We start from the raw sequence: 26,732 nt of genomic DNA, 5'->3' as shown, positions 1-26,732 counted from the left end.
TAATTGTGAAATGGCATTAAAATTTCAGCAGCAAAGTGAGAGTGCCCTACTTTCTTCATATGTACAGCATCAGTGTGATACTACACTAGAATCTAATCCTCCTTTGATCTGAGTGCCTCTTACTCAAATTAAAAGATCTGACTCAACAACTTGCAATGTTCTGCTACTCCCTTTGCATTGCTTTCATGGCCTGATTATACAGTATGATTTTTGTAAGACAGCCTACTTTAATTAGTCCACTGCATGTTACTGCCTGAAGTCTTTTTCCTTGTAGTATGTTTTACAAAGAAAACTATATTTTTTCATCATCTGTTGGATTCTTTTTAGCTAATAAATTGTTTCATTAATCTCATTTTAATGTATAAACATAAATCTTAAGAATTATTATTTGGCATTCAGTGCATGCATGTTTGTATGACCCTTCATGATTATGAAACTGGTTTAGAGCCCTTAAGACTCAGATTTGTATTTCAGAATGTCGTGCATGACAAACTCTTAGCTGTAAGTCATTTCTTCCCTTGTTTAGCTTGTTCGAGAGAAATACATTTGGATTATAAATCAGATGAGGCTACACTGAGTTGAGAGGCTTTGCTAGTGTCTCTCAAGGGCTTTTATTCACTTGGTATGTTTGGGATTAAGTTGGGCACAGTTTCTGTCTTCATACCCTTGAAAGACTTAAGACTTCATAGTTCTGAGGAATAAAGGATAAATACTCTGGAAGAGGACATCATACATTGAAAATGAGAAAAATGTTCAGACTGCCCGCCTTTCAGAACCTCATGTAGAATGGCACTTAATGGCACATGAAAACTGAAATTTTAAGAAGTTGCACTGCAGTGACAAAGATCTGAAGGTCAAAGAATCGGGGCCTCAAACCTGAAGAAGAGCATGCATGGCTGCCCAGCAGTATCATAACAGTGATTCCTCTGGCAGGCAATTCTCAAAAATACCATTATCTCTCCTTTCTCAAGTGTGTGTCTAGATTGTACATAACTAGGCATCTGCTTTGATTCATAAATATAAAATACGAGAAATTGCTAAGGATGGTATATTTAAACACCTTTCAAAAAAATCAGATGATGTACAGTTTTGAAATGCTTCTGTCTTTTAAATACATGTAAAAGAAGGGCTATTTTAGTGTTCCAAATTCTGCCCTTAATAAAACAGTAAGTCTGTCTAGATTCATTGGTGGAAATTAGGACAAAACTCAATCCAGAGGACATAATATACTAATTACATGAATAGTATTGTAAATTAAGTAAATTGTCCCTAAGTCTTATATGATGTGATGAAGGAGAATGTGTTACAAGTTGAAATGTCAGGTGTATTTGACCTTTTCACTATTTAAGGAAAGACTGACAGAATTAGACGTGAGATAAAAAGTGAAGGAATCAACTCTCTGATAAGTAAGTTTATGGTGTGAAATGTCCGCTAGGTCAGGTTTTTGCTCAGAATTATAGGAGCAGATGTGGATAAATCTTCAGTTTTATCAAAAAGCACAGTTTAGAACTTTACCGTTTTAAAAATCAAGTTGTTTCTTTATGTAAAGGATTTTTCATAGATAAAGTGTATTAATCCATGTTCCAGGACAGGCTCCATTCTAACATGTATTATAGGTATCTCTTATAAATGTACTAAATCTCATGGTGTCGGAGCAATAAATACAGAAACAACAGTAACCACTTGAGTTTATATGAGGACTAGAGACAATACTGTATAGTTTCAAAATCTGGGTTCGTGGAAAAGAGCTTTTTTTTTTTTTAGTTCATGCCATTTCTTATTTTTTGCTGACGTAAAAAGAAGGTGTGACTAGAACATTGTACCAATTTGTCATCTGTTAACAGATGACATGACAAACAGTACAGAAGAAGCTCCATCTAGGCTTTCTGTTCTCATGCATGTACAATCTAGAGATGTACTTAAGAGACATGAAAACGCTAGTTCTGAGGCTCATACTATATCTTAAGAAATTATTTGATGTAGCTGCACCTAAAGTTGTTTCAACATAATAATGTGTGATTTAATAATTGGTTCTTAAACCGATATTTCCTTCTCTTGCCTTTGATTATGAGAGTTGTCATCCAATTTTCATTAAAGTTTTTTTTGGAAACTACCACCTCCTTCTAATTCATGTATATGCGTGTCATCATACATTAGAGTTCTTGTTGAATTTTTTTGTAATAAATGAGGCAAACTGAAGTGACTTAAGGATTTTGAGTTTCTCAAAATCACAACTATTATTCCTTGGCTCAAGAAATTCTGGACCTGTGCTTTCAACATTCTAGGAGAGACGTTCAAACCTTGACTGAATGTGACTATGAGCAACCTGATCTAATGACAAAATCAGTCGTGCAGAGAGCAAGGACTTGGGCTAGGTGACTTCCACAGGTCCTTTCCAAGATACACGTTCTTCTGTGACTCTGAGCTTCGAATTTTTTTTTCTTTCTTTGGAGAGTGTCTTTGCAGTCATGCTGTAAAGTTTTCCCACAACTTCTTCAAAACCCTTAAACCTTTTTATGTTGCATTGGATAAATGAATTAATGTGGTTACCTACATAGTACTTAATTTACATTAAAGAACTGTTCTGCAACTTTATCAGGAGTATCACTTATATGAAGGCAGAACAGGGTGTTTAGAAAATAGAGTTTCTGTATCTCTGCTGCAAGTGCAAATGGAAACCTAAGGAACAGAGGTTTTCTGTGCTTTAAGTACTGAATGAAAGCACTGTGCAAGGATGTCTGTTGTTTGGGTTGGTGAAAAATCTTGTTATTCTTAGATCGTCCAAAGTAGAATCTTAAGTAGAGTGGATCAGTGGTGTTTGTTGGTTTGTTACAAAAACATTCCAGTTAAGGTCTAACATATTAAAACTACATGAAAATCTGAAACCTAGGATAGATATTTTTAGTGTGAATTCATCCATGTGTGTATACCAGTATGTAGATGCAGACATACTTGCTCATGTTTTGATTCTGGACAAAATAAATCTGTAAAACAGAGGAGTATCCAAAGCCTCTAGATGGAACTTCCATAGCGTTCATCAGTGTGATCTGTTAATGGATGACAAATGGGTACAATGTGCCAGTCACACTTTGGTTCAATAGGGACCAAAAATGAGAATGGCACGAGGACACAGAGTTTGGAATACTTTCACTCTTTATGGAGATAATTATCTGAAGAACATGTTTCATTTTTACATCAGAACTATCTTGCGGTTCACATCTGGGCATGTTTCCACTTTTCTTCCAGCACTTTGTGTTCCTTATTCACAAGTTAGTCCTACATGGCTTAGCACGAAGGCTGAAAGAAAACAATATTGAGATCAGAGCACTTCTTTTTTTCTGCATCATGAATAAACATAATGCTTCAGTTGTCTGTTTTTTCAACATTCAGCAATCCAGAACAATTGGGTATAGGACAGAGAGATAGAATTAAAATCCGCAAATGATCTTCAAAATTATTTAACAGTATTACTTCCATGGTAATTAAGATCTCCAGAACTCATTGTTTATTTGGAAACTAGAGAAAACAACACATTAATCTTCTGTGCCAAAACTATTTTGCTGTATGTATTGTATTTGTTCATACAAGTTCTCACACATGCATATGTGTTATCTTTTTGGTTTTTGGTTAGAGAACACTTTGAATATAAAGTGTTAGTATTGAACATTTGCATATGGAAGGGCCAGAGCCTATTTGTCTTTATTAAAGTGGTAGATCATAATGGAAATGGGATGTTGAACATTCATGAGTCCGTTTGCAAGTTTGCCAGAAATGCTGCTGGTAAATTTTGCTATTGGCAGCAATTGCTGGCAAAGAAGATTGTGATTTCTTTTGTTCAATAACCAGCATAAAAAGTGACCAGAAAAGGAGCTTTTTCAATTACAACTTTATTTTAAAAGATTTTCACCCATTTTTCTCGAAAGTACATGGATATTCATGAAAAACTGATTATACCTGCATTCAAATCATTTCATCAAAATCAATTTAACATCTTTTTTTTTTTTTTTCACTAAAAATATGTTGACGACAATGTTTGGACTAAAGTTTTTGGCCACTTTTTGGACCAATTTTATTTTGACAGTATTTCTGTGATTTGGTGGTTTTTGAACAGGCTGATTTTGATGGATTTCACCTGTCATTTGATTCATCTGTCCCTCTGCTGGGTGCATGAAATTGCAATATATTTCCGAGGGCAGTGCTGCAATTTCAAGTTGATGGAGCAGTTAGAGTTCTTCTCCCAGGTGATTTACAAGTACAGTTCTTAGCTATGCAGTCGTCTTCCCAGTCAGCAGCTTGTTTTCGTCAGGCTGGTTTGCAGAAAGAGTCAGGGCAAGCAAATCAAATAGAGTAATTATTCGTGAGCTCTGTGTTTGAAGTATTCACTTACTGCGTTATTCCTGAAAATATTTGTACGGCCAGTGTAGTCCTTTGTCTTGTAGTCAGCTGTAGCAGTGTAACTTGAAGATTATGCTTCGCTGGTGGCAAAAAACAGAAGTCCTTCCATTTTTGATACTGTATTTACTTTTTTACATAGCTGAAGATTGCTGATCTCCCACTTCCTGATTTCCTGTTATTTCCCAATTTTAAAGTAGTAGCCCTATTAAATTTTTAGCCAAGAAATACACTGTAGGGTCTCTGTGTGCTGCCAGGCAGTTCTACTTAAATAAATGCTGAAAGCCATATTTGGAGAAGCGAGATACGACAAACTAACACAGACTTCCCCCCCCCCACAAAAAAAAAACACAACACACAGGTAAAATAATACACATTACGATGATACTGAACAACTTCTGAAATACTGTGATCTTTGAGTTGTTTTCTACTTTTTTTCTGATGCTTTCATGTGTCAGTATCTCCTCTTCTGCAGTTACCATCTCTGAATGCCCTATCACTAGAATAAACATTCCGTGTCAGCATAAACAGTTGTCTGTACAGTGCAAGCTGTTAATTTAAAAATGCTTGTATGCCTCACCACCTTATCACTCATCAATTCAATGAAATTCTGTCCCTCAAGATTTCTGAATTCCTAGCTTTGTTAGCAGATGCTACTTAAATTACTCAAGTTTTTAAGAAAACTTGTGATAAGAGCATTTTTTGCTCAGTATGTAACTTACAGTATGCCCACTAGATGCCACTCTAGACAATTATAAAGACATTTTTGAGTGTAATTCCACTACTGTTTCTGTATTGTTTTAGATTAATGTAGTACATTGTCTTCTGCCAAAGCACTGTTTTTGTTGTCTGGGAAGTGCTGGTTTCTCTTCACTGGGTATCAGCGGGTATGGCTTCTAAATGTTATTTTAGCCCTCTTCAGGTGTTTTTTCAAGGATGTGACTTGTTAGAACCAAGTGTTTATAAATTATACCAATTTCATAATTGCAGAACTAATTGCATATTTTTCCAGAGCAATAAGTAACTAAGAATTTTTTAATAAGTAATTACAAATTAGAAATTAGTAATTTTAACACAAAAACTGAAAAACGGGATTAAAAAACTATGTGGAAGCAAGTATATTTTTTTACCTATTTAAAAATGAGCAAATGTCAGAAATTGCATTTTGATAAAAATGTGAGAAAACAGTATGTATGTCTCCTTATATTTGTGTCAATGTTTCATTGTCATACAATAATTTATTAGTATAAGACCTTTTATATAGGAAGAGGTACGTGGTAGAAAAATTCTGTTTTACTTAGATTTTATAAAGAGAAGTTTCTAGTCATAAAAGTGGACATTCCTATGATTAATGAGTAAGTGCAGCTTTCTATCTTGGCATCTAATAAGGAAATGGAGCAATTTTGTCCAACATTATACAACCTGTTTATAGTTAACAAATTTCTCTTCACTTGTTGAGTCTGTCTTCTTTACTTTTTCTTCTGTGTTTTGTGATGGTGCTATTACATTGGATTGGTGACTGTGTCAGTTTGTGTGGAGAGTGATGGAAGAAATTCGTGCTGACATCTGTTTATCATAACAAGGAAAGTGAAGTTAACAGCTGACAATGTCAGTATGCCTCTGTTCAGTTGCATGCAGGTAAAGCACACAGACAAAAGAACAACAGGGAGGTTGCCTAGGCCAGCACATCTTGGGGAATGGTTAAAATAGTGATGGTGCTTCTCATGTTCCTTGTGCCAGGTACTTGCAAAGCCAGTGAGGCCACAGTGAGTGGTTGCTCATGTCAGAGAGCTGTTGCTCTGAAGGTTGTCACCACTGCTGAGAACGGCTGTCAGCTGCTGAGAAACGCTTGCATCAGCTCCAGCTGCACACTTCTGTGCATTAGTTATTGGCAAGTTTCTTTCTGTAGCCTTTTACATTGAAACTGAAGTACATTTTTGCTGGAAGCCACTTGGTGAGGTAGAGCAGGCTTATGAAGTCAGACCTAGTGTTTGATCAAACTATTAAATACTGCTCCTGCACTGCTCCTGCCCCCTTTTCAAAATTTGCACTGTCCAGCTTGGTTTGGCAGGGCTTCCTTTATGGGGTGCATCTAATAGAAGGTCAGATCCTCAGTGCTGGCCTTTTTTTATATTCCTCGTAGTCCCATCCTTATTTCCAGTACAAATACTGTGTCATGAAACTGTTTCTTATGTAAGAAAAAGTGTGTTTTGTTAATGACGAGTGTTTTTCAGAAACAGTGAGTAATGCAACAATTTTGTGTTGTCAAACTTTCTTTAGTTAAACTGATTTAAAATAGTATGATAGTAATGTTGCATATGTTTAATGAAGGAAATGTTGAGCATGCAATGGTACAAGCTATTATTAGCAACAGAAAATCGGGAGAAATTTTAAGGAATGATCAGCAGTATTGTTGGAGAAATGACTTGTGTAACAGAAATAGTGTTATCTGCCATGAAGTCTGTAAAAGTTAATTTGCTCCTAGACATTGAATAAGCAAAGGGATGAAAGACTGCAGAAGGCTAAGCAGAGATTGATGAGTCAAAAAATGATTTGGGATTAATTCTTGAATCATTCTAAAATAAGATAGTAAAGCTGTGTTAGGATGTTTAGCCTGTTAAGGTATTTTAAGGACCTATCTTGCTTTATCTGCTCAAGCAGATAAAATCTACTTAAAAATCTCTAGGCCGTCTTTCAATTACTGCAAAACATCCATGGGGTACACATCTGAGTGATAAAATAGAAAAATGTCTATTCAACATCCTTAATACAATTCCCTTCCATTTCCATGTGGAATCACTGCAAAGGATTTATAAATGCAATTTCATGATCACATCAACTCTTGGGAAAGCTATGAACGGTCCAGGGCCCATGTCCTGTGAAGACTGGGGAAGTGAGCTTAACACGTCTAGTCTGGTGAAGAGGAGGCTGATACTTGCCAGCAAATATTTGAAGAGTTGCAAGTGTTCCATGGAGCCAAGCTCTTCTAGGTAGACAATATAGGAGAAAGCAAAGGACACAAATTGTTGGTTTGGAGGTTCAGGTTGTTTATTAGGAAACAGTTTTACCTTGAATGTCTGTCAGTGGGGAGAAGAAAGCAGAGAGGTGTTGAAGTCTCTGTCTGCAGAGGTTTTCAAGAGTGCTTGAGACAACACAATGACTGACCTGCTCCTGTGTTGCCAATAGCCTGCATAAATAAAAAGCTACTGTACGTGAGCTCTGAATTTGCTTTCCAGCCAACATTTCAGGGTTAACACTCTGCTCCCATTTCGGAGCTGTTTCAGTTAGAAGATGTGTGAGAGTCACAGTGACCAGTTGCAGCTCTTTGCATTTGAACAGATTAAGTATGTGTCTGTTACTCATTCATGTTGCATGGTTCTGACTGGTATCAGCAAAGCAGCAGCATCCCTGCCAGTGTATATGTACTTAGTTGTGGTGTCTGTGTCCTCCTAGCCTATAGTGATAACTTCTGTCATCTTAACTGCACTGTTTATAGATGTAGACCTTACTCTGATACCACCCATGTAGCCGGACTCAGAATGTGTATTGAGTAGGATCAGTAGTATTGTTATCTGAAGAATTTGATTCTGGAACTGTTGTAGGTTGCCATTACTAATTTTATGATGAGTAGATTCTGGTGAAACAAAGGCAAAATTCTTCTCCAAATATGTGTCCCAGTGTCTTAACACAGAGAAAGAATATAGGAGGTTCCCTCTTGTGAATAGATTCTAAGAAGAGAAAGAGCATATGACAGAAGTAGAAGAGTGTATAATGGTATTTTCCTTTAGACGCTTTCCTAACAGCATGTGCCATCATGATCTTACGCCTAATGTTAAGCAAAGGAGTGGCTTTGCTGAATCCATGTTATTTACATGTTAATTATGTAAGAACAAAATTCTTCTCATAATTTTTGCCTTTAGGGCTTGTGTTGGGTATAGTTCAGCTACCCCCACAAATATTGACTGCACTTGCTATTGATTGATTTTAATTATGCTGAGTTGTTCAGTGGAATGTTTAACAAAAGTAATCCTTAATTTCCAAATACAATATTTTCCTAGAAAGTCCATCACTTCCCATTAATATATAAGCTATAATATTTCGTCTCTGTGTGGTTTATTTTTTTTTGTTGTCCATTTGCTCTCTTTGAAACTTCTTGACTCTCCTCTGTTAAATCAGAAACTATGAAACTGTTTGCTAATGGTTTAATTCAATGTTTGGTACAGTATTCAAACGAAGGAAAAGGCCAATCATTTTTTCATAATGATAGGTGTTAATCTCAAGTTTACAGTGCTGGAAGTTGGGACAGTTTTTGAAAAGTGTGGAGAGTTTAACATGCATTTAATGAGATTCTCTCTACCTTCCTCTTAAGGACAGAGAAAAAGCCTCTGTACAGAGAAAAGCCAGAGATTTTCCCATAATTCAGGCAACTAGTAAGCATCGTTATTTAGTTTCTAAGAAAGGGTTCAGTTTTGGGAAGACAACTCACCTGAATAGGGGAGTTACTGGGAAGGAACAGAAGAATTAGACTCCTTACATTTTATTCGTTACACCTACACATCAACAGAAGACATAAGGTCAACATACAAGTGCCTATCTTTTCTTCAGAGAAGACATACCAGGTTTTTACAGTGTTCAAGTACTTTGTTTTATCCCACCTTGATAATAATGTCCATCCTGTGAGTTCAGTTTGTGGCACCAAGAAGATAGAGAAAAGAGTAGTGGTTTTTTGTTTGTTTGTTTTTTATTTAAGTGAGTATAAATTTAGGACATATGTTACTGGCTTTTTTCCCCTATTCTGTCTGAGTCCCTTTGAGTTCTCAACCACAATATTTTTAGTAGGTGTATGGTTAATAAAGGTAAAAAAAAAAAAAAAAGAAAAAGAAACAGCAACATCAAAAAAGAACAGAGTTGACATCATTCATTTATGTATTTTTTGAAAAAACAAATTCTTGGTTTGATCTTTAGATGTGTAAGTTATGATGTTAATGTAACACCACTGCAATAACTGCTACGTAGTTTACAATGCTGTCAGATATACCTGACATTTTTCACTCAGAGGATCCCCATGGACATTTCAAATGCTAAAATAAGCAAGAGCTGTAGAAGACAATAATTGTACTACACCAATTTATACAACAATTAGAGAAAACAGACAAGCTCATGGACAATTCCTTCATGACATTATTCCATCTAAGATACAGCATTCCCTCCAGTAAAATAATATTGACTGCAGCAGTTATTTAGTATCTTATTCATAAAGTTATGAATGTCATGAAATGAACTAAAATGAAATTTTCTTAACTAACATATTTATGAAGCTTCGCAAGATACTAACTATGTGAAAGATGTGAAATCTGCATTTACAGATCTGTCCTCTTGATGTTCTAGTGGTACTGTCTTATTATGTGTCTTTTGTGGGGGTATAGATGACTGCAGAACATTGCAATGAGACTTACAATCAGAGAAGATAACTAGTATTTTTTTAGCCGAAGTGTTGTTGCCCCCACTCTGTTGTAGGGTAGATCATAACATTGAGTGATATTTTCCTTGGGAAGGATCAAGGAAATTCATGAACCTGTCAATATCAGAACTCAAGAAGAATGATCTTTTTCTTGACTGATGTGGGCAGTTTATCACCCTTCACTAACTCTTTAGAAAATGTTTCTGTAGCCTTCCTGATATCTTAATAGCTGCTTTATGCTTCATTCAAGATGCTGTCAAGGCTGTTCTGTAATGATGTACACTCTGAGATAATACCTGTAAGTTACTATTCCTCATAGATACCTGTTAGTATGCAAGACTCGATGGTCTCACCTTCCCAATATCCTCAACTGGTGCCACTGTACAGGGCAAGGTCCTTGTACCATAAGAATTCATTCTACTCCAGTGGGCTCTTTCAATGCAGTTTGCATTTTGTATCATTCTTCATTCCCAAAATACTCTGTCTTCCTGTTGATTTTGTTTTGTACTGGTCAATATAATGCAAAATCAGCAAGGGCAACAATCTGCTGTTGTTGCCTCTTTAAAGTGTACTCCCTCAGATTCAGTAATAGATTCATAGAATAGATAGATTCAGGAAGAGCATGGCTCTTCCTGGAAATGCAGTTAACTGGATGAATTTTGGAGGCAAGCAGCTTCTTTAGAATTGAAGCTTGTGATTGTATTAATGAATACAGTGAAGTGAAGAAGGCTGGGATAATCTGGTAGTATTATACTGATTTCAGTTACTGCCATCCTAAACTATGTATTTTTCTAAAGCAGCTCAGCCTTATTTCCATTTTGTTAGACTACACTTACAGACCACTTCTGTAAATGATTTCTCAAGGCTGTAATTATTTCCTTTAATATAAACATTCATTACATTTATTATTTTTATTATTTGGCATCACTTCTATACTGCCTTCGTAGTAGGAAATCCCCTTCTTTGGCATTCCAGATTGGTTTTAAATTAATGGAACTCTCTTTGAAATCATGGAAACCTGCTTCATCTCTGATCTGTTTGTTGGGTGGTATCTTTACTAAATTAGTAAGAGGTTTAAATAAGATGCTTCAAATCAAGTCCAAAGGGACTTTAGACATATTTATAAATTTGTAATAGGAAAAAAAAAAAAAAAAAAAAAGAGTATGTGGAATTCATATTATAAAGGATTCATACTTAATAAATAAATAAGCACATAGTCTTGACATTGAAGACAATATTTTTTTTCTTTATTGTGCCTGTCCTCTGGTATCTTCATGATACAGAACACTTACAGAGTTAATGTAGCTGATTAGATGCCAGAAATTGTTTCAGGCATGATATCATTGTACTTTAGTCTGCGTGCCTTTTCTATTTCATATTGTTTGGCATCCCTTTCAAACAGAAAATGAAAATATGCTGTGTCTCATAACCATTTATGCAAAACACAGTTTTCTTAGCTCTCCTGGGAGAAGTGTCATGAGTTTATCCAAGCTCATTTATTTTATCTTTGCAATTCTGTACTATGTATATGGAAAAAAGATCAAAATTACAGTTTGAAATGCTGCAGTACACTTGAAGGTTTGTTTTTTGAAGAGGGGGAATGATTACTCTAGAAAAACGATTTCTTTGTGTTTTCTATGCACTTTTCTTACTGAGAAGTTATCAAAAGCTGATACATTTATTGTGAAATAACACTGCTAATCAAGTGATGAAGCCTTTTCACTATCTGAATGTCACATTAGATGATAGCAAGTGCTGATGAGTTCAGGTGAATATATAGAATTGAAACAGTAGTTTAAAGTTTACGTTGTCTTACATTTTTCATAAGGCTATGAAAGTGAAAACCGATCCTGTGGTGTTCCCATTACCTCTCTATAAGGTTTTGTGTAGACAAGAAATCCATACAGAATATGTAGAAGATTTAGGTTTTATGCTCAGCTCCATTGATATTTCAGTTTTTCTTCTCTCTGAATGAAATCCTGGCATGGTTGAAATCAGTGTGACTCATAAGACCTGACTGGAAGAAAGCAAAGATTTCACTCATCTGTATTAACTATTCAACCTATACATTTCACTATCCATTTTCATCCATCACTCCGGCATGCTGTAAAATTTTATGAACTGTCTGAATTTTCTCACAGATTGTTTCCTGGCTGAACAAAAGCAGAATCTGCAGGATTCACAGCCTTCCTGTTGGTGGTGAAATTGTTCTTTTGAGAGGGCAGCTCCATTAAATAATAGTAATAAAAAAGAGGAAGTTAATTTCGGGTTTTGAACTCACTTTGTTCTGACTCTGACATCAGCCACATGATGTCAGCGTAACCTTTTCAAAATTATATCAAATCATAATTAATTTTACCATGTCAGAAAATCATTACAAATAGAAACATAGGCTTTGCTTACATTTCAGCTATAACAAAAAGCGCAGTTAAGGAACAGTTAGGCAATAAAATAAAGGCTAACCCAGTGATGTTAGAAACAAATTCACCAATTCACATTAAGGTTTTATTATAAGCCTTTGATGTACGGGAAGTGTTCTCAGGTACCAAATTTACTAGCAAGTGTATTAAAGCTGGTCGTTCTACAAATTAAATGTCTCTGCATTTGGAGTTTAGAAATGTCTTGTAAAATAAATAATGCTTGTAAACCTTGAATTTGTTAACATATCTTGTTTTGGTATACTTGTCCCTTCCACATGAATCCATGCATTTCAATACCCAAGAGCTCATTAGCTGGTCATAACTATGCATATTCAGACTTTACATCCGTATCTGTTCTGGCATTCATGTTCATGACCTATGTTTTAAAGAATACTTATGCCTGGGGAGTTGACTTTGCAAAAGGAAAATGCCTGGATATTTAATTACCTGCTTACTTGTCAGTTGTCGCTGAATCACTTAAACCATCCATTTTGTTAGGAAGGTGCAAAGCGTAAAATGGATCTGTTACCAACTAAAATGAGATGGCACGAGTTGATTTCAAATTGTTTTGGGTTTTATTATTTTCTTGACCACTTAAATTCCTCTCTCTTTTTTATTCCAGAATCGAATGGAAGAAAGCAAAGCGCTCTTTCGGACAATTATCACATATCCATGGTTCCAAAACTCTTCAGTTATTCTGTTCTTAAACAAAAAAGATCTCTTAGAGGAGAAAATTATGTACTCCCATCTAGTTGATTATTTTCCAGAGTATGATGGTAAGTACAATGACATCAGAGCTCATGCTGTGTTTATACTGACAAAATGTAAAAGTCTTGTCCAAATGGTAGACAGATAGATCCATTGAGATATTTTGCTCCTTAACAAAACAAACAAACAAACAAAAAAACAAACGAGTGCTATAGAATTTTTAATCATGGAATTTTTAAAAATGTAATTGAAGTCTTGTGGGATTTTTTAGATTGCTAGGATTTAATTTTATATTGCTATTAATTGTGGGTAGGATGGCAGTACATTTCATGGGAAATGGTTAATGTTAAGGTGAGTATTATCAACATTAGCAATGGACAGAATTCTTCTTGTTTTCATATGTTGGAGTGAGCACTGGAACTGAAGTATAAAAGCTGAAGCTGAAGTATAAAAATAAGTGAAAATGCATTCCTCATTTTTATATATTGTCTAGCATACTCTCTTTTTGAAGTTTGGTTTTGCTTAAAGCAGTGTTACAAGCTCTCAGGTAGCACTAGTTACCAGAAACTAGAAACTATTATCACTCTTCATAACCCTTTACTGTACCTTTTAAAAAAAAAAAACTTTTTTTGATACTAATTTTACATCACTTATGTAAAAGTGTTCTAATTGTTCTAACAGTTCTAATTTACTTTCTCAGAAAAAATACATAGATCATAAATAAATCATAATAAAGCAGAGAAATAAAACTTTCAGAGATTTCTCTTGAGGTAGACAGCTAAGTTAACTGAGTGGAAGCCTTCAAAACAAAGAAAATCAAATTCACATGATAAGAAGACTGAAAACTAAATGGTTTTGGTAAAAAAAAAATATAAAAAATCTTTTTTCCCACCAGGGAGTGAACAGCAGTTTTGAAAGCTGAAGAAAAGATTATCTCTCATGTTAAAAATTGGAGAGTAATAATAGGAAAAATTTACAACTTTGTTTTCCTGTTTCAGGGAAAGTTATCTGTTCACACTGAACAGCTTAGCCTGCAGGATCAGATTGCATTGTTCACAAGTGAGTTTAGTTTCATAGCGCAGAAGAGAACTAGCAGTTAAATAGAAAAGATTCTAGTTGTTGCAACTTTATCTCATAGTTACAAGTTCCCTAGATGACATCCTGGAACACAAGCAGAGTCTACAGGCCATTCTGTTATCACCACTTAAAAGGAGGTAACATCTGTGTTAGGTATGTGACCAGAAAACACAGACCAAACTCAACCACTCAGTTCAGAGAAACCCTATTTCTCCTGCCTTTTGCTATGGGTGACGGAAAAAAAGCTTTATGAAGAGCTGTTCATAAAGGTGGAACTGTTGGAGTGCAGACCTGGAAGTCTTGAAGTGTCTTTATCTCTTAATTCTGCAGATCTTGCTGGACAAGGTTATGGTTTGATCTGATATCTTCTGTTGGCAAGGTAGAGTCAAAGGCTTGCACAGGTCACAGTGTGGTGTCCTCCACTGTCCCAGTACACTGAATGCGAGAGGTGGGCAAGTTTGAGGAAGGGATCAGAATTAGATATTTTTCAGTTGGATCACTTCTCCCTTCTGTTTTCTTGTTTTCAGCAGAGTGGTGAAAGTAGCGTAGAGATGAGAACTGCAAGCCAGGATGGTGAATTGAACTGTTTTAAATTAAGCGGTTCTGTTGCATGGTACCGGAAGCATTGAAATGAGGACTGAGACATGCTCAAGTGTCAGTGTATCACACAAAGTCATCCTTTCACAGCTAGTGCTAGTAGGCTTGACTTACAGACAGGAATGAAGAGGTGAAACAGACAAAAAGGGACGTATTTGGCAGCAAAGAATGAGAAACACTGATGCAGTACTTCTTGCATAGTGTTGTACACTCATAGTCTTTAGTATATCATGCAGAGAGACTGTAGCAGACAAGAAAACTACTGATTTATATGGCAATTACTTTCAAAGTCTCCATGTTATTGAGATCATAACCACTTAGCAGTATAAATCTAACATCCTGTTTCTTTCTAAGGTCTTTCTAAGGCAGTAATCTTTTTTTTTTTTTTAATCCTCAATTTTCCGTGCTTGAACTGTAGTAAAGTGAAAATTTTAAATTACATTATATCGTCAGCACAGGTGTCATCAGGTTAGCAAATGGATAAAGGCTTTGAATAGTTCAGAAGATTTTGAGAGACAGACAGTGTCTAGCTACTGCAAAACTGCATTAACAAAATTACAGAAAGTTGATTAGAACTATAAATGGTCTATTTTGAAGAAATTGTTATCTTTGAAAGTCTAGGAGTTTCTTAATAAATTTGCTATATTTGTAGTGTGAATAGTTGCTGCTGTTTCTTTTGAGTCTGGGTGACCAAACTAGAATCCAATTGTGCAGAAACTGTAAAAATGTTGAGAAGTCCTCCACCCTGTCTTAGAGAGCTTACAAATCTGTATACATGCCTAAGTCCTAGAAAATGTGTAGTCTGTATATGTTTATGAATGAATACATATGTTCGTGTGCATATATCCATATATTAAGCTGGATATAAGGATTTGCAGCTGGTAGATACTGGAAAGCATGTGAATTCTCTTCCATGCTTTTGCTACCTAATTTTTATGAAGTTACTCACATCAGAAACGTTTGCAGTAGTAAGCTTGAAGTATTAAAAATAAATGTTATTATCCAGTTATTGAAAAATACATATGTACTTGTTAATTCCCTAAAGTAGAGATTTCGTAACTATTGAAGGACAGAGTTATATGTAACAGCAGAACGCAGGTATTTATATTGCCATGTAACGAGACCAGGACTAATGGGAAGAATAAGAGGAGACAGCACAGAAAACATGCATGTTCCATAGAAACCTGCATTCCAGAAACAGGGGGGTGAGGAAGTAATGCCCTATGAAAATTGTATTGGAATAGTGGAATAGAATTGCAGCACAGGAGAACAACAGCTGTCATTCTTGCTCCTGCTCTGCTCTTTGGGCTGTGAATGTGAATGAATCTTCACTGTGCTACTCTGGAAGTTGCTATTTTACCTTCTGTCCTGTGTAAAACTAAACATGGGATTTGGTTGTGTAGAGTCTGCATCCTTCTCAGAATTACTACTTAGGATTTAATTTAGGATTGTTCTTATAATTTAGATAGCAGTTGACTTGTTAGAACATGAACTTTTTGCTGTTGAACAGCTTCAGCTGGAGAGCACATGTATTTTATTATCTCTAATGTAAATGAGGTTCTGTTGATGACAGTGTCATACCAGTTTAGGATACAACTTCATTATGTTATCTGTTAAAATTGTCGTACAACAAATACATTTTACAGTGCTAAAAGAACTTAAGTATAATTTAAAATAGTAGGTGTATACTGAAACTTGCTAATTCTGTTAACATTTGTAAGGATTTATTTTACGGATTTCATCTTTCTTTTACTCATTCTGTGTGGTTATAAACCACCCATTTCATCTCTCCATTTTAACAGTCATCTTAAGAAAGAAAGATGATCCGCAGGAAAAATAAAACTTGGATGTGATAGCTCTGATGCAATGAACTTTCTCTCTTTATTTTTAACAGTTCCTTCACAGAGGAAAGTAGCCAGCATATGATAGTATTTATTTGTAAAAGGTTTCCATTCTCCTCTTACGTGAAGATCATAGATTGAGCCTTGCTTCCATATTCTGCTCCAAATAGATCACTGTTAAAGAAGTTCAAATATTGAATTGACTGTAAGAAAACTAATTTTCTCTTCCTTATTAAAAGGACCACAGCGGGATGCACAAGCAGCACGAGAGTTCATCCTGAAGATGTTCGTAGACCTGAATCCAGACAGTGACAAAATTATCTACTCCCACTTCACATGCGCTACAGACACAGAGAATATCCGCTTCGTCTTTGCTGCTGTCAAGGACACGATCCTTCAGTTAAACCTGAAGGAGTACAACCTGGTCTAACTGTGCCTACAAGGCCCTCCAAAACCAACTTTGCGTGATTGAAGATACACAAGAGGGACTGTATTATCTGTGAAAACAATTTGCATAATACTAATTTATTGTTGGCCTGGACTCTGTGAATGTCCACAGAGTTTGTAGTTAATATTATGATTTTATTTAAACTATATGGAGGAAAACCAAAAGATGCTGAAGTACATTCACAGCACATTTCCTCATTTTTTAGGCAAAACCTTGTGACTCAATGTGTTTTAAATTCTCAGTCATACACTTACAAAGGATAGCAGATTTTTGCTATTGAAGCAAAATCAAGCTGATTTCCTGTTTCCCTGACCCTCTCTCTCCCCCTCCTTTGCCTTCTCCCTTATCTTTTTAAAGGTACAATGGCCTTTTTTTCCCAGTTACGTTCCTGGGTAAAATATTTTCTGTTGAGTGATTTGGTCAGGAAAATGCTATCAGCAGAATTTAAGTCATCAGTCCATTATAATTTTACAGTATGTACTTTCTCTGAAGGATCAAAAGTATTGATACTGTGATTTTTAAATTCTTGACATGGATGTTTTCATTCTGTCTTCGCTTTTGGGACTACAATATTGGAATTTCAAAAATGAATTATAGTTGTGTATGGATACTAAATTTAATCATTTTCACATTTTGGAAAGGTGCACAGAAGACAGTAATGAAATAATTAAGACACAACCTAGGATGTACATGGAATATGGTAGAATCTCTTTTTAATTGCCATGTGCCATTTTTTCTCTCTTTTATTCACAAATGCCAAACAAAAATGTCATAGACACTACATTTTCCCCAGTGGCTACAGCCTGAGACAGTGTTTTTGTTTCTTTTTTCTTTCTTCAGTTGTGTGTTTTTTCTTAAGTTAGAGCATTTTAATTTTTTTTCCACGGTAGAAAAATTATTGTATAAAATTAATGTTGCCAAATCTGGCTTTTTACAAAATTGATACTCTTGAGACATAAGATACCAATTGAAATGCCAAACTGATCAGTTGGGAACTGACCTGATTGAGTCAACTGCCAAACAAACAGTTTCAGCTCCTTGTTCCCTTTTTTGGAAATTGTTCCATTTTCAAATGCCAAAAACAACAGTGTGAGTGAATATGCTACAAGGTGCACCATGCACATGCATATGGTCTACTATTGTAAAGACAGTTTAAATCTCTCTTTATGTCAGGTATGGCATGAGATTGGTTTCTGTAATAATATCAAGGCACATTTAGTTGTACAACAAGAAGTTATTGATGAGAGATCACAACAGGGAACCTTTCCTGATAAGGTTGCTTGTTAACTGATTCACAGACGTTTGATAGGCTTTCATCAAAATAGCCTCTCTTGATGTTCTTTAGAAAAAGATTTACTAATGTAAATGAAACAGTGAGAATATCATTCTTGAAATTTTAATGTGCAATTTTATAACAACAAAAATGCAGCACACGTTGATGAGCCTTTATTCTGCAGCTTAAGTTGAAAGGTGTTTTTTGACCAGGTGCATGATTGCTAGCAAGCTACAGAAGACTCAGAGGTCAGACATGTAATTAAATTGATTATCTGCAATGCCAAGTAGCACTGGAGTGCACTTAACACAGAAATTGCTGCCTTACAGCAGCGTATGGGAGGTGGAAAAAAGAATGGCTTATTAGTTGATTACCAAAGTTAACAATAAATACTAATGAGACGTTTTTCATCTTTAACCCTCCCAACTCCAAAACAAAAATAATAAGAACAGTTGCTGTTTTTTGCTCCCTCATAAAACACCTTGTAATTTAAAACTGGTTGTAGGTATAGTGCAATTATGAATGCTATAATCATTGTACATACATCTATATATATATATGGCAGCATCCATATTGGCTTTGTAATCATTAATTTTTGGCAAATTGAATGTGCTGTATTGATATGTATCTATGTAATTGTATTGTATGTCTTATAGCTAATTCACATTTTAAATAATGTTATTTTATTTACTTTTTTAAGAGAGAAGAATGTAAATTTTGTCAGTTTATTTCTGACTAGGGATTTGTTGTTGTTTTTTATTTACAAAACAAAAAAAAATACTATAGTACAGAGTGGTACTAGCATCGTGCTGTATAAAATCATTTGCACATTCCTGAGTAGAAGTAAATTGGAGGCACCCAGACAGAGGCCATTCGTATTTGAAACTGCTTAAAGCTTGTCAGGGCTTTATACAGATTTAGAAACCAGTTTTATTAGAAAAACTTAAGCCATTATATATAGGATTGGAACATAAGCTCTTAAATACAAATTTAATTTATTTTTGGCAGATTTTCATTAGATTACTTTTACCTTTCCAAGAGACTTTTATTAGAAAAGTGAATTTAGAGATGATTGAAGCCATTGCACATAAGTAATAGTGGGTACATGCTGTTTCCCTGAAAAAAAAAAAAAAAAAGGAACATCAGATCAATTATACAGTATTTCAGAAATTCCAGAAACTTTAAATATAACAACAACAACCAAAAAGTCACTATTGTGAAGAATTATAAGGTGTTAAAGCATTTTAATTAATAAAGCTAAAGCAGATAGACGTAGGTTATAAAAAAATGACACTGACATTTTAAATAGGTGATCAGAACAGTTAGTCTTATATACGGCATTACAAAATTCGTCCTGGTCTTGCTATAAATGCAACAGAGCTTCTTATTTTACAGTTCCACTGTTGATAATATCCCGTCTTTTAACCTGGGGATACATTGGCCATGCTGGTGTCAGTGATATAAATAAAACTGTAGCCAGAAAATAAGAAAAAAGCCAGTGGTGTCTAACAAAGGTATGGTTTGGCGGAGCTTCTTTTTGTTTTGTTTTGATTTTTGTTAGGGGATATTGGGTGTGGGAGAAGGAAATGTGGTTCTACGTTTTGTATAAAAACAAAAGTTTACTCATGCTTTATAGTTATATTGTGATTGCAAAAGTTTTCAAGAGTGTGTGCCACTGGGCTACTTCTGGTATATTTTAGGTAAGTTGAACCTGTGGCAGTGTTTAGATCATTTGAGCATGTTCTGAAAAAAAAAAAAAAAAAGAAAAAAAAGAAAAAAAAATCAGCATGCCAAGGCAAGCTTTACATGAATCACCTAACACAGCATTGCAGTGTGACAGTTTACAGAAACATTTCCTTTTTAAATGACACAGCTGTTCCCACTTGCAATATATTCCGTTGTTGTTGTTGTGTTGTTGTCGTTGCTGTTGTTTTAATTGGTGGTTTCTACTATGCCTTATAGTGCTTGAGTCTAGAAGTTTGTGCCTCTAACATGAAGCTGAAGGCAAAAATAAGACCGAAACCCTTTTAACTTTGCCAAAATTATGTGATTTATTTGAATGTCATAAATGGGGGAGGAGGGAAGGAAAACGTCATGGGAACCTGTGTATTCTAGATGTTCGCTAGCACAAGAAAGCTGTAATACGTGTTTTACAGAAACCTTAAACTTGCCTTTTTCACAAATTAACTGGCACTGTCCTTACATATATAGGATGATGCAGCTATAAGGGCAGTTTACTTTTTATAATTCAGACTCTTTTGATTGTCAAGGTGTATGAACTGTAATTTTTAATCATACTGCCACATGATTGTGAATCACTTTTTTAAGTTTGAACGTGGAGGAGACTTCTTATGCTGGATATCAGTCAGACTTGACTGCATGATTTGCAAAAACTTTAAATAGGGGGAAAAGGGCTGCATATAAAGACGTTGCTAGACTCCCAGCCTTTGGTTGTAAGGTGCAAAAGACTTTCAGATTACTCAACCGAATAACTCTTGCCTTGCTACACATTCTTCACAAAAGAATGAAGTATTAGTAGAAAACAAAGACATGCTAACCCACATGAAAAAAAAAATAAATTAAAATTACCCAAATAATTTATTATACGTGCTGCTGTTGTTGGAGCTCTGTGCATGGTTATCCTGCATACTATTGCTTTAGTAAATTAATGAAGTGTGCACAGCATATTAACAAGGCCTACAAATGACCTACCTCTAGTTAGGAGACCAGTAAAGCCAGTGTGTTTTGGAGAACCATCATAACACAGGAAGTTAAAATGGCCTAGTGTAGGTAGTCAACTACTGTAATTTAGAAATTCACACTTCTGTAAATACAGTCCCTCTTTTGACATAAACCATACATTCTACAATTTAGTATGCATTAAACCACTGAAGCCATCTGTCTCTGCCTAATTTGTTAGGTCAGTAGAGATCTTGCAAGACCATGTTTTGTTTTGAAGAGTTATTGATATTTCCTCTTTTTTGACTTGTATTTACCCATAACATTTTGAGTTGTATCAGTCAAAACAGAAACATCTCCATGTAATCAATAATCCAGTCATTATTTAGCTAGTTAAAGGGATTTTACTGTAAGTTTCACTTGAGCTTTTTCACAGTAGCCATGCTGCAGGGGAAAAAAAGGAATAAAGGGGGATTTTGAAGACAGTGTAAAAAAATACAAGATCAAGTAAACCAGATCAATCTTACTGTAAAGCTGTGTTTTTGTTTTTGTTTTTGTTTTTCTCAAAATACAGTCTAAGCTGAAGTCTGTTGCTGGATTCCTCATTTACCATGCTGTAGGAAATCCTTATTTGACTTTCTTTTTTTTTGGCTGGGGGAGGGGGGAGGGAGGGCAGGGGAGGTGGTGTTGGTGTCAGACACATTTTTAAACTTACAGTATTTAAAAATAAAGATCATATTTGCTGTTCTTAAAGTGTCATTTAAATGCATGTATTGTCTGTTGTTTGATAGACAGAAATAGTGGTTTGAGATTTTCTTTAAAAAAAAAAAAAAATAAAATAAAACACAACTAATATTGTACAATTACTGGCCCTCAAAAATGTTGCTGGTTAAAAATACAGTATTTTTGGCCATAACTTTGTACTATAGTATCTTAATTCCTTGAAATCTAGCTTTTCTTAAATACTATTTGGGCTTATTGTTCTCCCCAAATATTTCTTATTATGATAAATGTTGGATAGATGTATTACTCTGTGATTACTTTTTAAATAGTAATACATGCTCTCTCCTCATTGTCTAAACAGCCAGATGGTTCAAAACATTTAAGGTTTGACAAAATGGAGACAGTTACTTGACAGTATGACTAATGGACTTTTTTGGCTTGCATACAATGGAAACTCAGAAGCATGGAGGAAAAGAAGTAACAATCTATATCTCATTAATAGAAACTTTCAGAGTTTGTAGGCAAATTTCTTAAGCATTTGGTTGATCGCAGTTCTGCTGTAAGAGCAGACTTTTTTTTTTTTTTTTTTTTTCTGATATTTTTCTTTGCCTAAATCATGATAGGAATAATAGAAAGATGCCTGCATGTTGCTTTTCAGGAGTCTGGCTCATATCTGATCAACAGTCAGTGGATCTCAAACTTTCATTACAGAAAAAAAAGAATTTCAGGCCACTTGCAAAAATGAATTTGTTTTCTATTATGTGATTACAACAATTCAAATAAGATTCTTGGAATCCAAATAATTTTCCTAAATAAGGGGTTCAGTGAATTGCTATAGATTTTTCTTTCCTGGTGCAGAATGTAAGAGAGAGGGATCAATGAGGAAGGATTTGTTTTACCTTTATGTCTCAGTGACAGTAACATCAACAAAAATAAAGTGTAAGTTGTGATATTTAAGGTAATGTTAAATAGATGTAGAAACTGTGATGAATTGTGCATGGTTGTGATGTAAACGTAGATCACATACTATGATCATATCACCTGATTGACAACCACTTTGTACTATATTGTCCCAAACTCCTTACAGTTCCAGAGTATTTATAGGTTGAGAAAACTTTGTGTGCCACAAAATACACAATTGCCAGCTCCTCAGGAATGTATCTGGTACCAGTAGCAGTGAAGTTTCACAAGGCCCAGAAATCACAGTCTCATAGCTCATTGCTACCAAAAAGAGCTACCCTCTAAGTTCTGTTCAGTGCTCACGTCTCAGCAGTGTAGATTTCTACCTCTCCCTTGTGTCAGCCCTGGCACTTGGTCAGCCAATAAGCAGGGTAGGGAAAAATAATAATAATTAAAAATAAAAATAAAATAAAAGTCATTTGTGCTCTTCTGTTTTAGCATCCTATTTTTCACAGTTTTGAGCTAATCAACAGTTGAGAGAAATGCTAACCTGATTAAATGGAAGAGGTAGAACTGTGTGAGCACCAGAAAGTTTAGATGTTAGAAAAAAAGGAAGCAAAACTCCCCCTCCTTTTAGAACCTAATCCTGAGATTTCCATGAACAGTGAGTAGTATATAAAACTATACAACCTTCATTTTATGCACCTCAGGGGCTGCTAGCTATTCTGGCTTGGGAAAGGTCTCACTCTGAAAGGTCTTGATTGTATTTTCATCCTTGGGAAAAAAAGAAGAAAAAAAGAAAAAAAAAAAAAAAAGCTTTTAAGAAATGTTAAGGCAAGGAAAACCTTTCTGCTCCCCTCTAAGAATAACAAGGTTGTGGTAAATGTGGACTAACCCCAACTGTAGTCGGACTGAAGCCAACAGGGCATACTTGCTGTTAGGAGCTCTGTGCATGGCACCCCCCTCAGCCCCCAGATAAATAAATAAATAGCTATCCTTCTTAGATACTCAAAATGCCATGTTGCTGTGTGTGACATTCAAGGTTTACTGTGTCCTTGTCCAAGGTGCTCCTTCTCTATTCACATTCCTCTTTCACAATGATTACTTGCTTCCTGCCTTCCAAAGAAAATATTTTTACAGCACTGCTTTATGTATGTACTTTCTAGAATACTTTCTGATCCTTCTGAATTAAGTGTAAATTGCTCTGCTGAAAAAAAAAAAAAAAAAAAGCTGAAGACCAGCACTTTTTGCTTATTACATTTATTACATATCCCTCTTGCCATTTTGTTTGGTTATTTTTCTGCATCTTTCCTTTATCCTGTTTGTCATACTGAGGAGGTTGGTTGAGGTATCAGATTCAGTTCTGACAGTGATTACAAAACTGATTATACTGGCTAAATTAAAGACAAACTGCTAATAAAAAGTTCCTGTAGTCAGGGGCAGAACCATTTGACCTTGTGGACATGCATTGCAGGAAACAAAACTCCATACCTTCAATACGATTAAATGAAGGATATAGTAGATGAATGTGGTCCAAAGTGGGCCAAAAATACTCATTTTAATATGTCATTTCACATTGTCAATAGAGAACTGTATTTGCCAAAATGTTACTGAAATTTCACTTTTTTTCCTACATTCCTGTATGAGGTGATTCATGCAATGATCAGACTGGCACTCAACTGAAGAGATGTATTAATTCGACAATAAGTTCAAATGTATTCTTGCAGAGATAAGTTATTACATAAGATTACTTTATATGATGCTAACAGAAAAAGATAACTTGCATGCAGTAAATAATTAAGATATTGCACTTTTATACATTTATTATAAAGAAGAATCACTCTCTCCCTGAAAATAAAATTCCATTTATCTCAAGATGAAGTATCTGGAGTCTCTTAACAACTGTCAGTTAAATGTGCACACAAGTTTGGTTATTGCCTAACAGAGATTATTCTGTTATCATATGCTGTAGAATATCTATTTTATTCTGAATGCTGCTTTTGTAAAGTCAGAGCAACATTGTGTATCGACATCTTGATTTCCACCTTTCTCAGGGGAATATGGAAGGTAAACTTTCACAGCTATTTAGAAGACTTGATTTATTCTATGTTAAGAAACCGACTGCAATGTAAAATCTGTGATTTAAGGTTTTTCTTAAAATACTTCAGAACTTCAGTGCTTTATCTGACCTTACCTAAGTTAAGCAGCCTGAGTGCAATTGTAAGGCAAAAGGACAGATAACTTAATCGTATTGGATACTGCCCTTGCCTAATAACCTTTAATTTTAATGTATCAGTAATATCACTATAGTTTAGCTGATTGAAGTACTCTTTTGAAATACAGCAGGCTACTTTGATAGATACTAAGACAAAAAGAAAAATAATAAGAAACTAGTTTTCCTTATGTACATAATCATAGTATTCAGATTCTTGACCAGATGCATTCAAATGGTATTACGACTAATGCTGGTAAAAGCAATGTAATTGTTTTTCCATTTTACTTAGTAGGGTGTAGACGTTTTTCACATCTCTTTGAGGAAAGTATAGAAAAATGGCACAAGTGGTTATGTATCATGCAGTTGTCTTAACAGTCTTGTCTTATTTCTCAGACAGACAAATCCAAAAGTAGTGTACGTAAAGAGATATTTCCTGCTTACTCTGGTGTTCAGGAGTTCAGTAATAGTTAAAATTGCAGAATATTCTAAAAGACCCCTTGAAAGTGCAACTTAGGGGAATAGTTCGATGCTATGAGGCATGGAAGGCTGATCTTGCATCACAAATCAAGCAAGTGAAACTGATTTCCCTAGCTGATCTGCAAAATATGTATTACTCAATTACTTTCTGTCTTAGCATTAGAAAACTGTGGTTGTAGTGTAGTAAAATATCTTCTTAATTCTTCGTTCAGTCATTCTAATGAAAATAGAGTGAGAGAGTTTGTTTTACTCTAGGGTGTAAAAATGGAATGCAAATTCCTTTCCCCGGCTTTCTAGTACATAATGTTTTGATTTGCTGTCATAGAGAGCCACAAGTATATCCTCTGTTTATTCTTCTGTTGCACAGCAAGTAAAAATTTCTGGTCTCTGCCACCAGAAATTTAATACAATGGCTTACAAGGTTAGATGCTGCAGACTTCATTTTCTGCAATCTATTCATATTCAATTAGCTTTTGCTTTCAATAATTCTGTGCTCAATCCATTGCAATAATGAAAATGGATTAATTTATCTCCCTGACAATCTTGAGTAAAAATTTCACTTTACAGAAGTGATGAAAAGCAAAGCTACTTCTCAGAGGTTTTTGTTAGAGCAGATCACCTGAAAGTTCCCAGTATTTACTTGCTGGTTCTTTAAGTCAGAAAGGCTGAAGGATTGAATGGCCTGGCTCAAGACTATAAAGGCATTATTAAAAATGCTAGTAATTACTTGAAAATGTCTATGTGGTACAGTGCTATCGTTGTGACTTTTTGTGCCACCTGTGAACCCAGGGTCCCAAAGGCTGGAAATTTTAGCAGGAAGTCTTTGCTTGGGATGTTCCTTCATTCAGAGCCAGAGTAGCTCTGCTACTCTTCTGGTGGAGATACTTTCTTCACTTTTTTTTTTTTTTCTTTTTTTCTTTTTTTCTTTTTTTCTGTCTCTACCTCTCATTCTCATTTTCATTTAAAAATAAAAATAATAAAAAAATCCAGGAAGGCTAATAAACCAAGAAGGCTAATAATATGCTACACTCGCATTCCAAGCAATAATTTTTGTTACTCTTGTCTGAGTCAACAGGAGACCAATAGGATTATGGATACAACCAGTTGCTATTGATTTTGAGCCTGTGCTTATGACATCAAACCTGTACCATCTGGTGGAACAACATGTGTAGGTACCCTTGCTTGGAAGATGCCTTTACTAGTACTGTATGAACCCATTTGGAGTTTAGGATATCTCAAAGGGCCAGAGAAGTAACTCATGATACAGTGCTATCAAAAGTGTATGTACTGAGATCTATAGTGAGAATAACCAGGACTGTGAAGCATCTGTACACTGAACTGATACAGCAGGAAAATACTTTTTTTACTCAGTGACTCCTTATTTTTAGACCAAAAGTACAATGAGAAGAAAAAAAAAAAAAAAAAGGAAATCATCATACCACTTCATGAAAAGTCTTTTGAAAAATACAGAAAGATAAAATCCAAGGTAAAATCTGAGATGCTGAGGCTATCAGGAAAAGA

General features: G+C 35.1%; 1 protein-coding gene across 1 annotated transcript in view; it reads left to right on the top strand.

The window, feature by feature from the left end:
- LOC116501065 (guanine nucleotide-binding protein G(q) subunit alpha) overlaps positions 1-19,353 on the top strand; it is a 128,618-nt gene extending 109,265 nt beyond the window's left edge. Inside the window, exons 6-7 of the mRNA XM_032206443.1 lie at positions 12,896-13,049; positions 16,736-19,353. Of these exons, the coding sequence (XP_032062334.1) occupies positions 12,896-13,049; positions 16,736-16,926 (345 nt within the window). The 3' untranslated portion in view covers positions 16,927-19,353. The remainder of the gene's footprint in view (positions 1-12,895; positions 13,050-16,735) is intronic.
- Positions 19,354-26,732: the final 7,379 nt, after the last annotated feature.

This window comes from Aythya fuligula, chromosome Z (assembly GCF_009819795.1).
Source record: "Aythya fuligula isolate bAytFul2 chromosome Z, bAytFul2.pri, whole genome shotgun sequence".
NCBI classification, from domain to species: domain Eukaryota; kingdom Metazoa; phylum Chordata; class Aves; order Anseriformes; family Anatidae; genus Aythya; species Aythya fuligula.
Note: the sequence above shows the minus strand (reverse complement) of the source record. Positions and strands in the feature narration are given on the sequence as shown.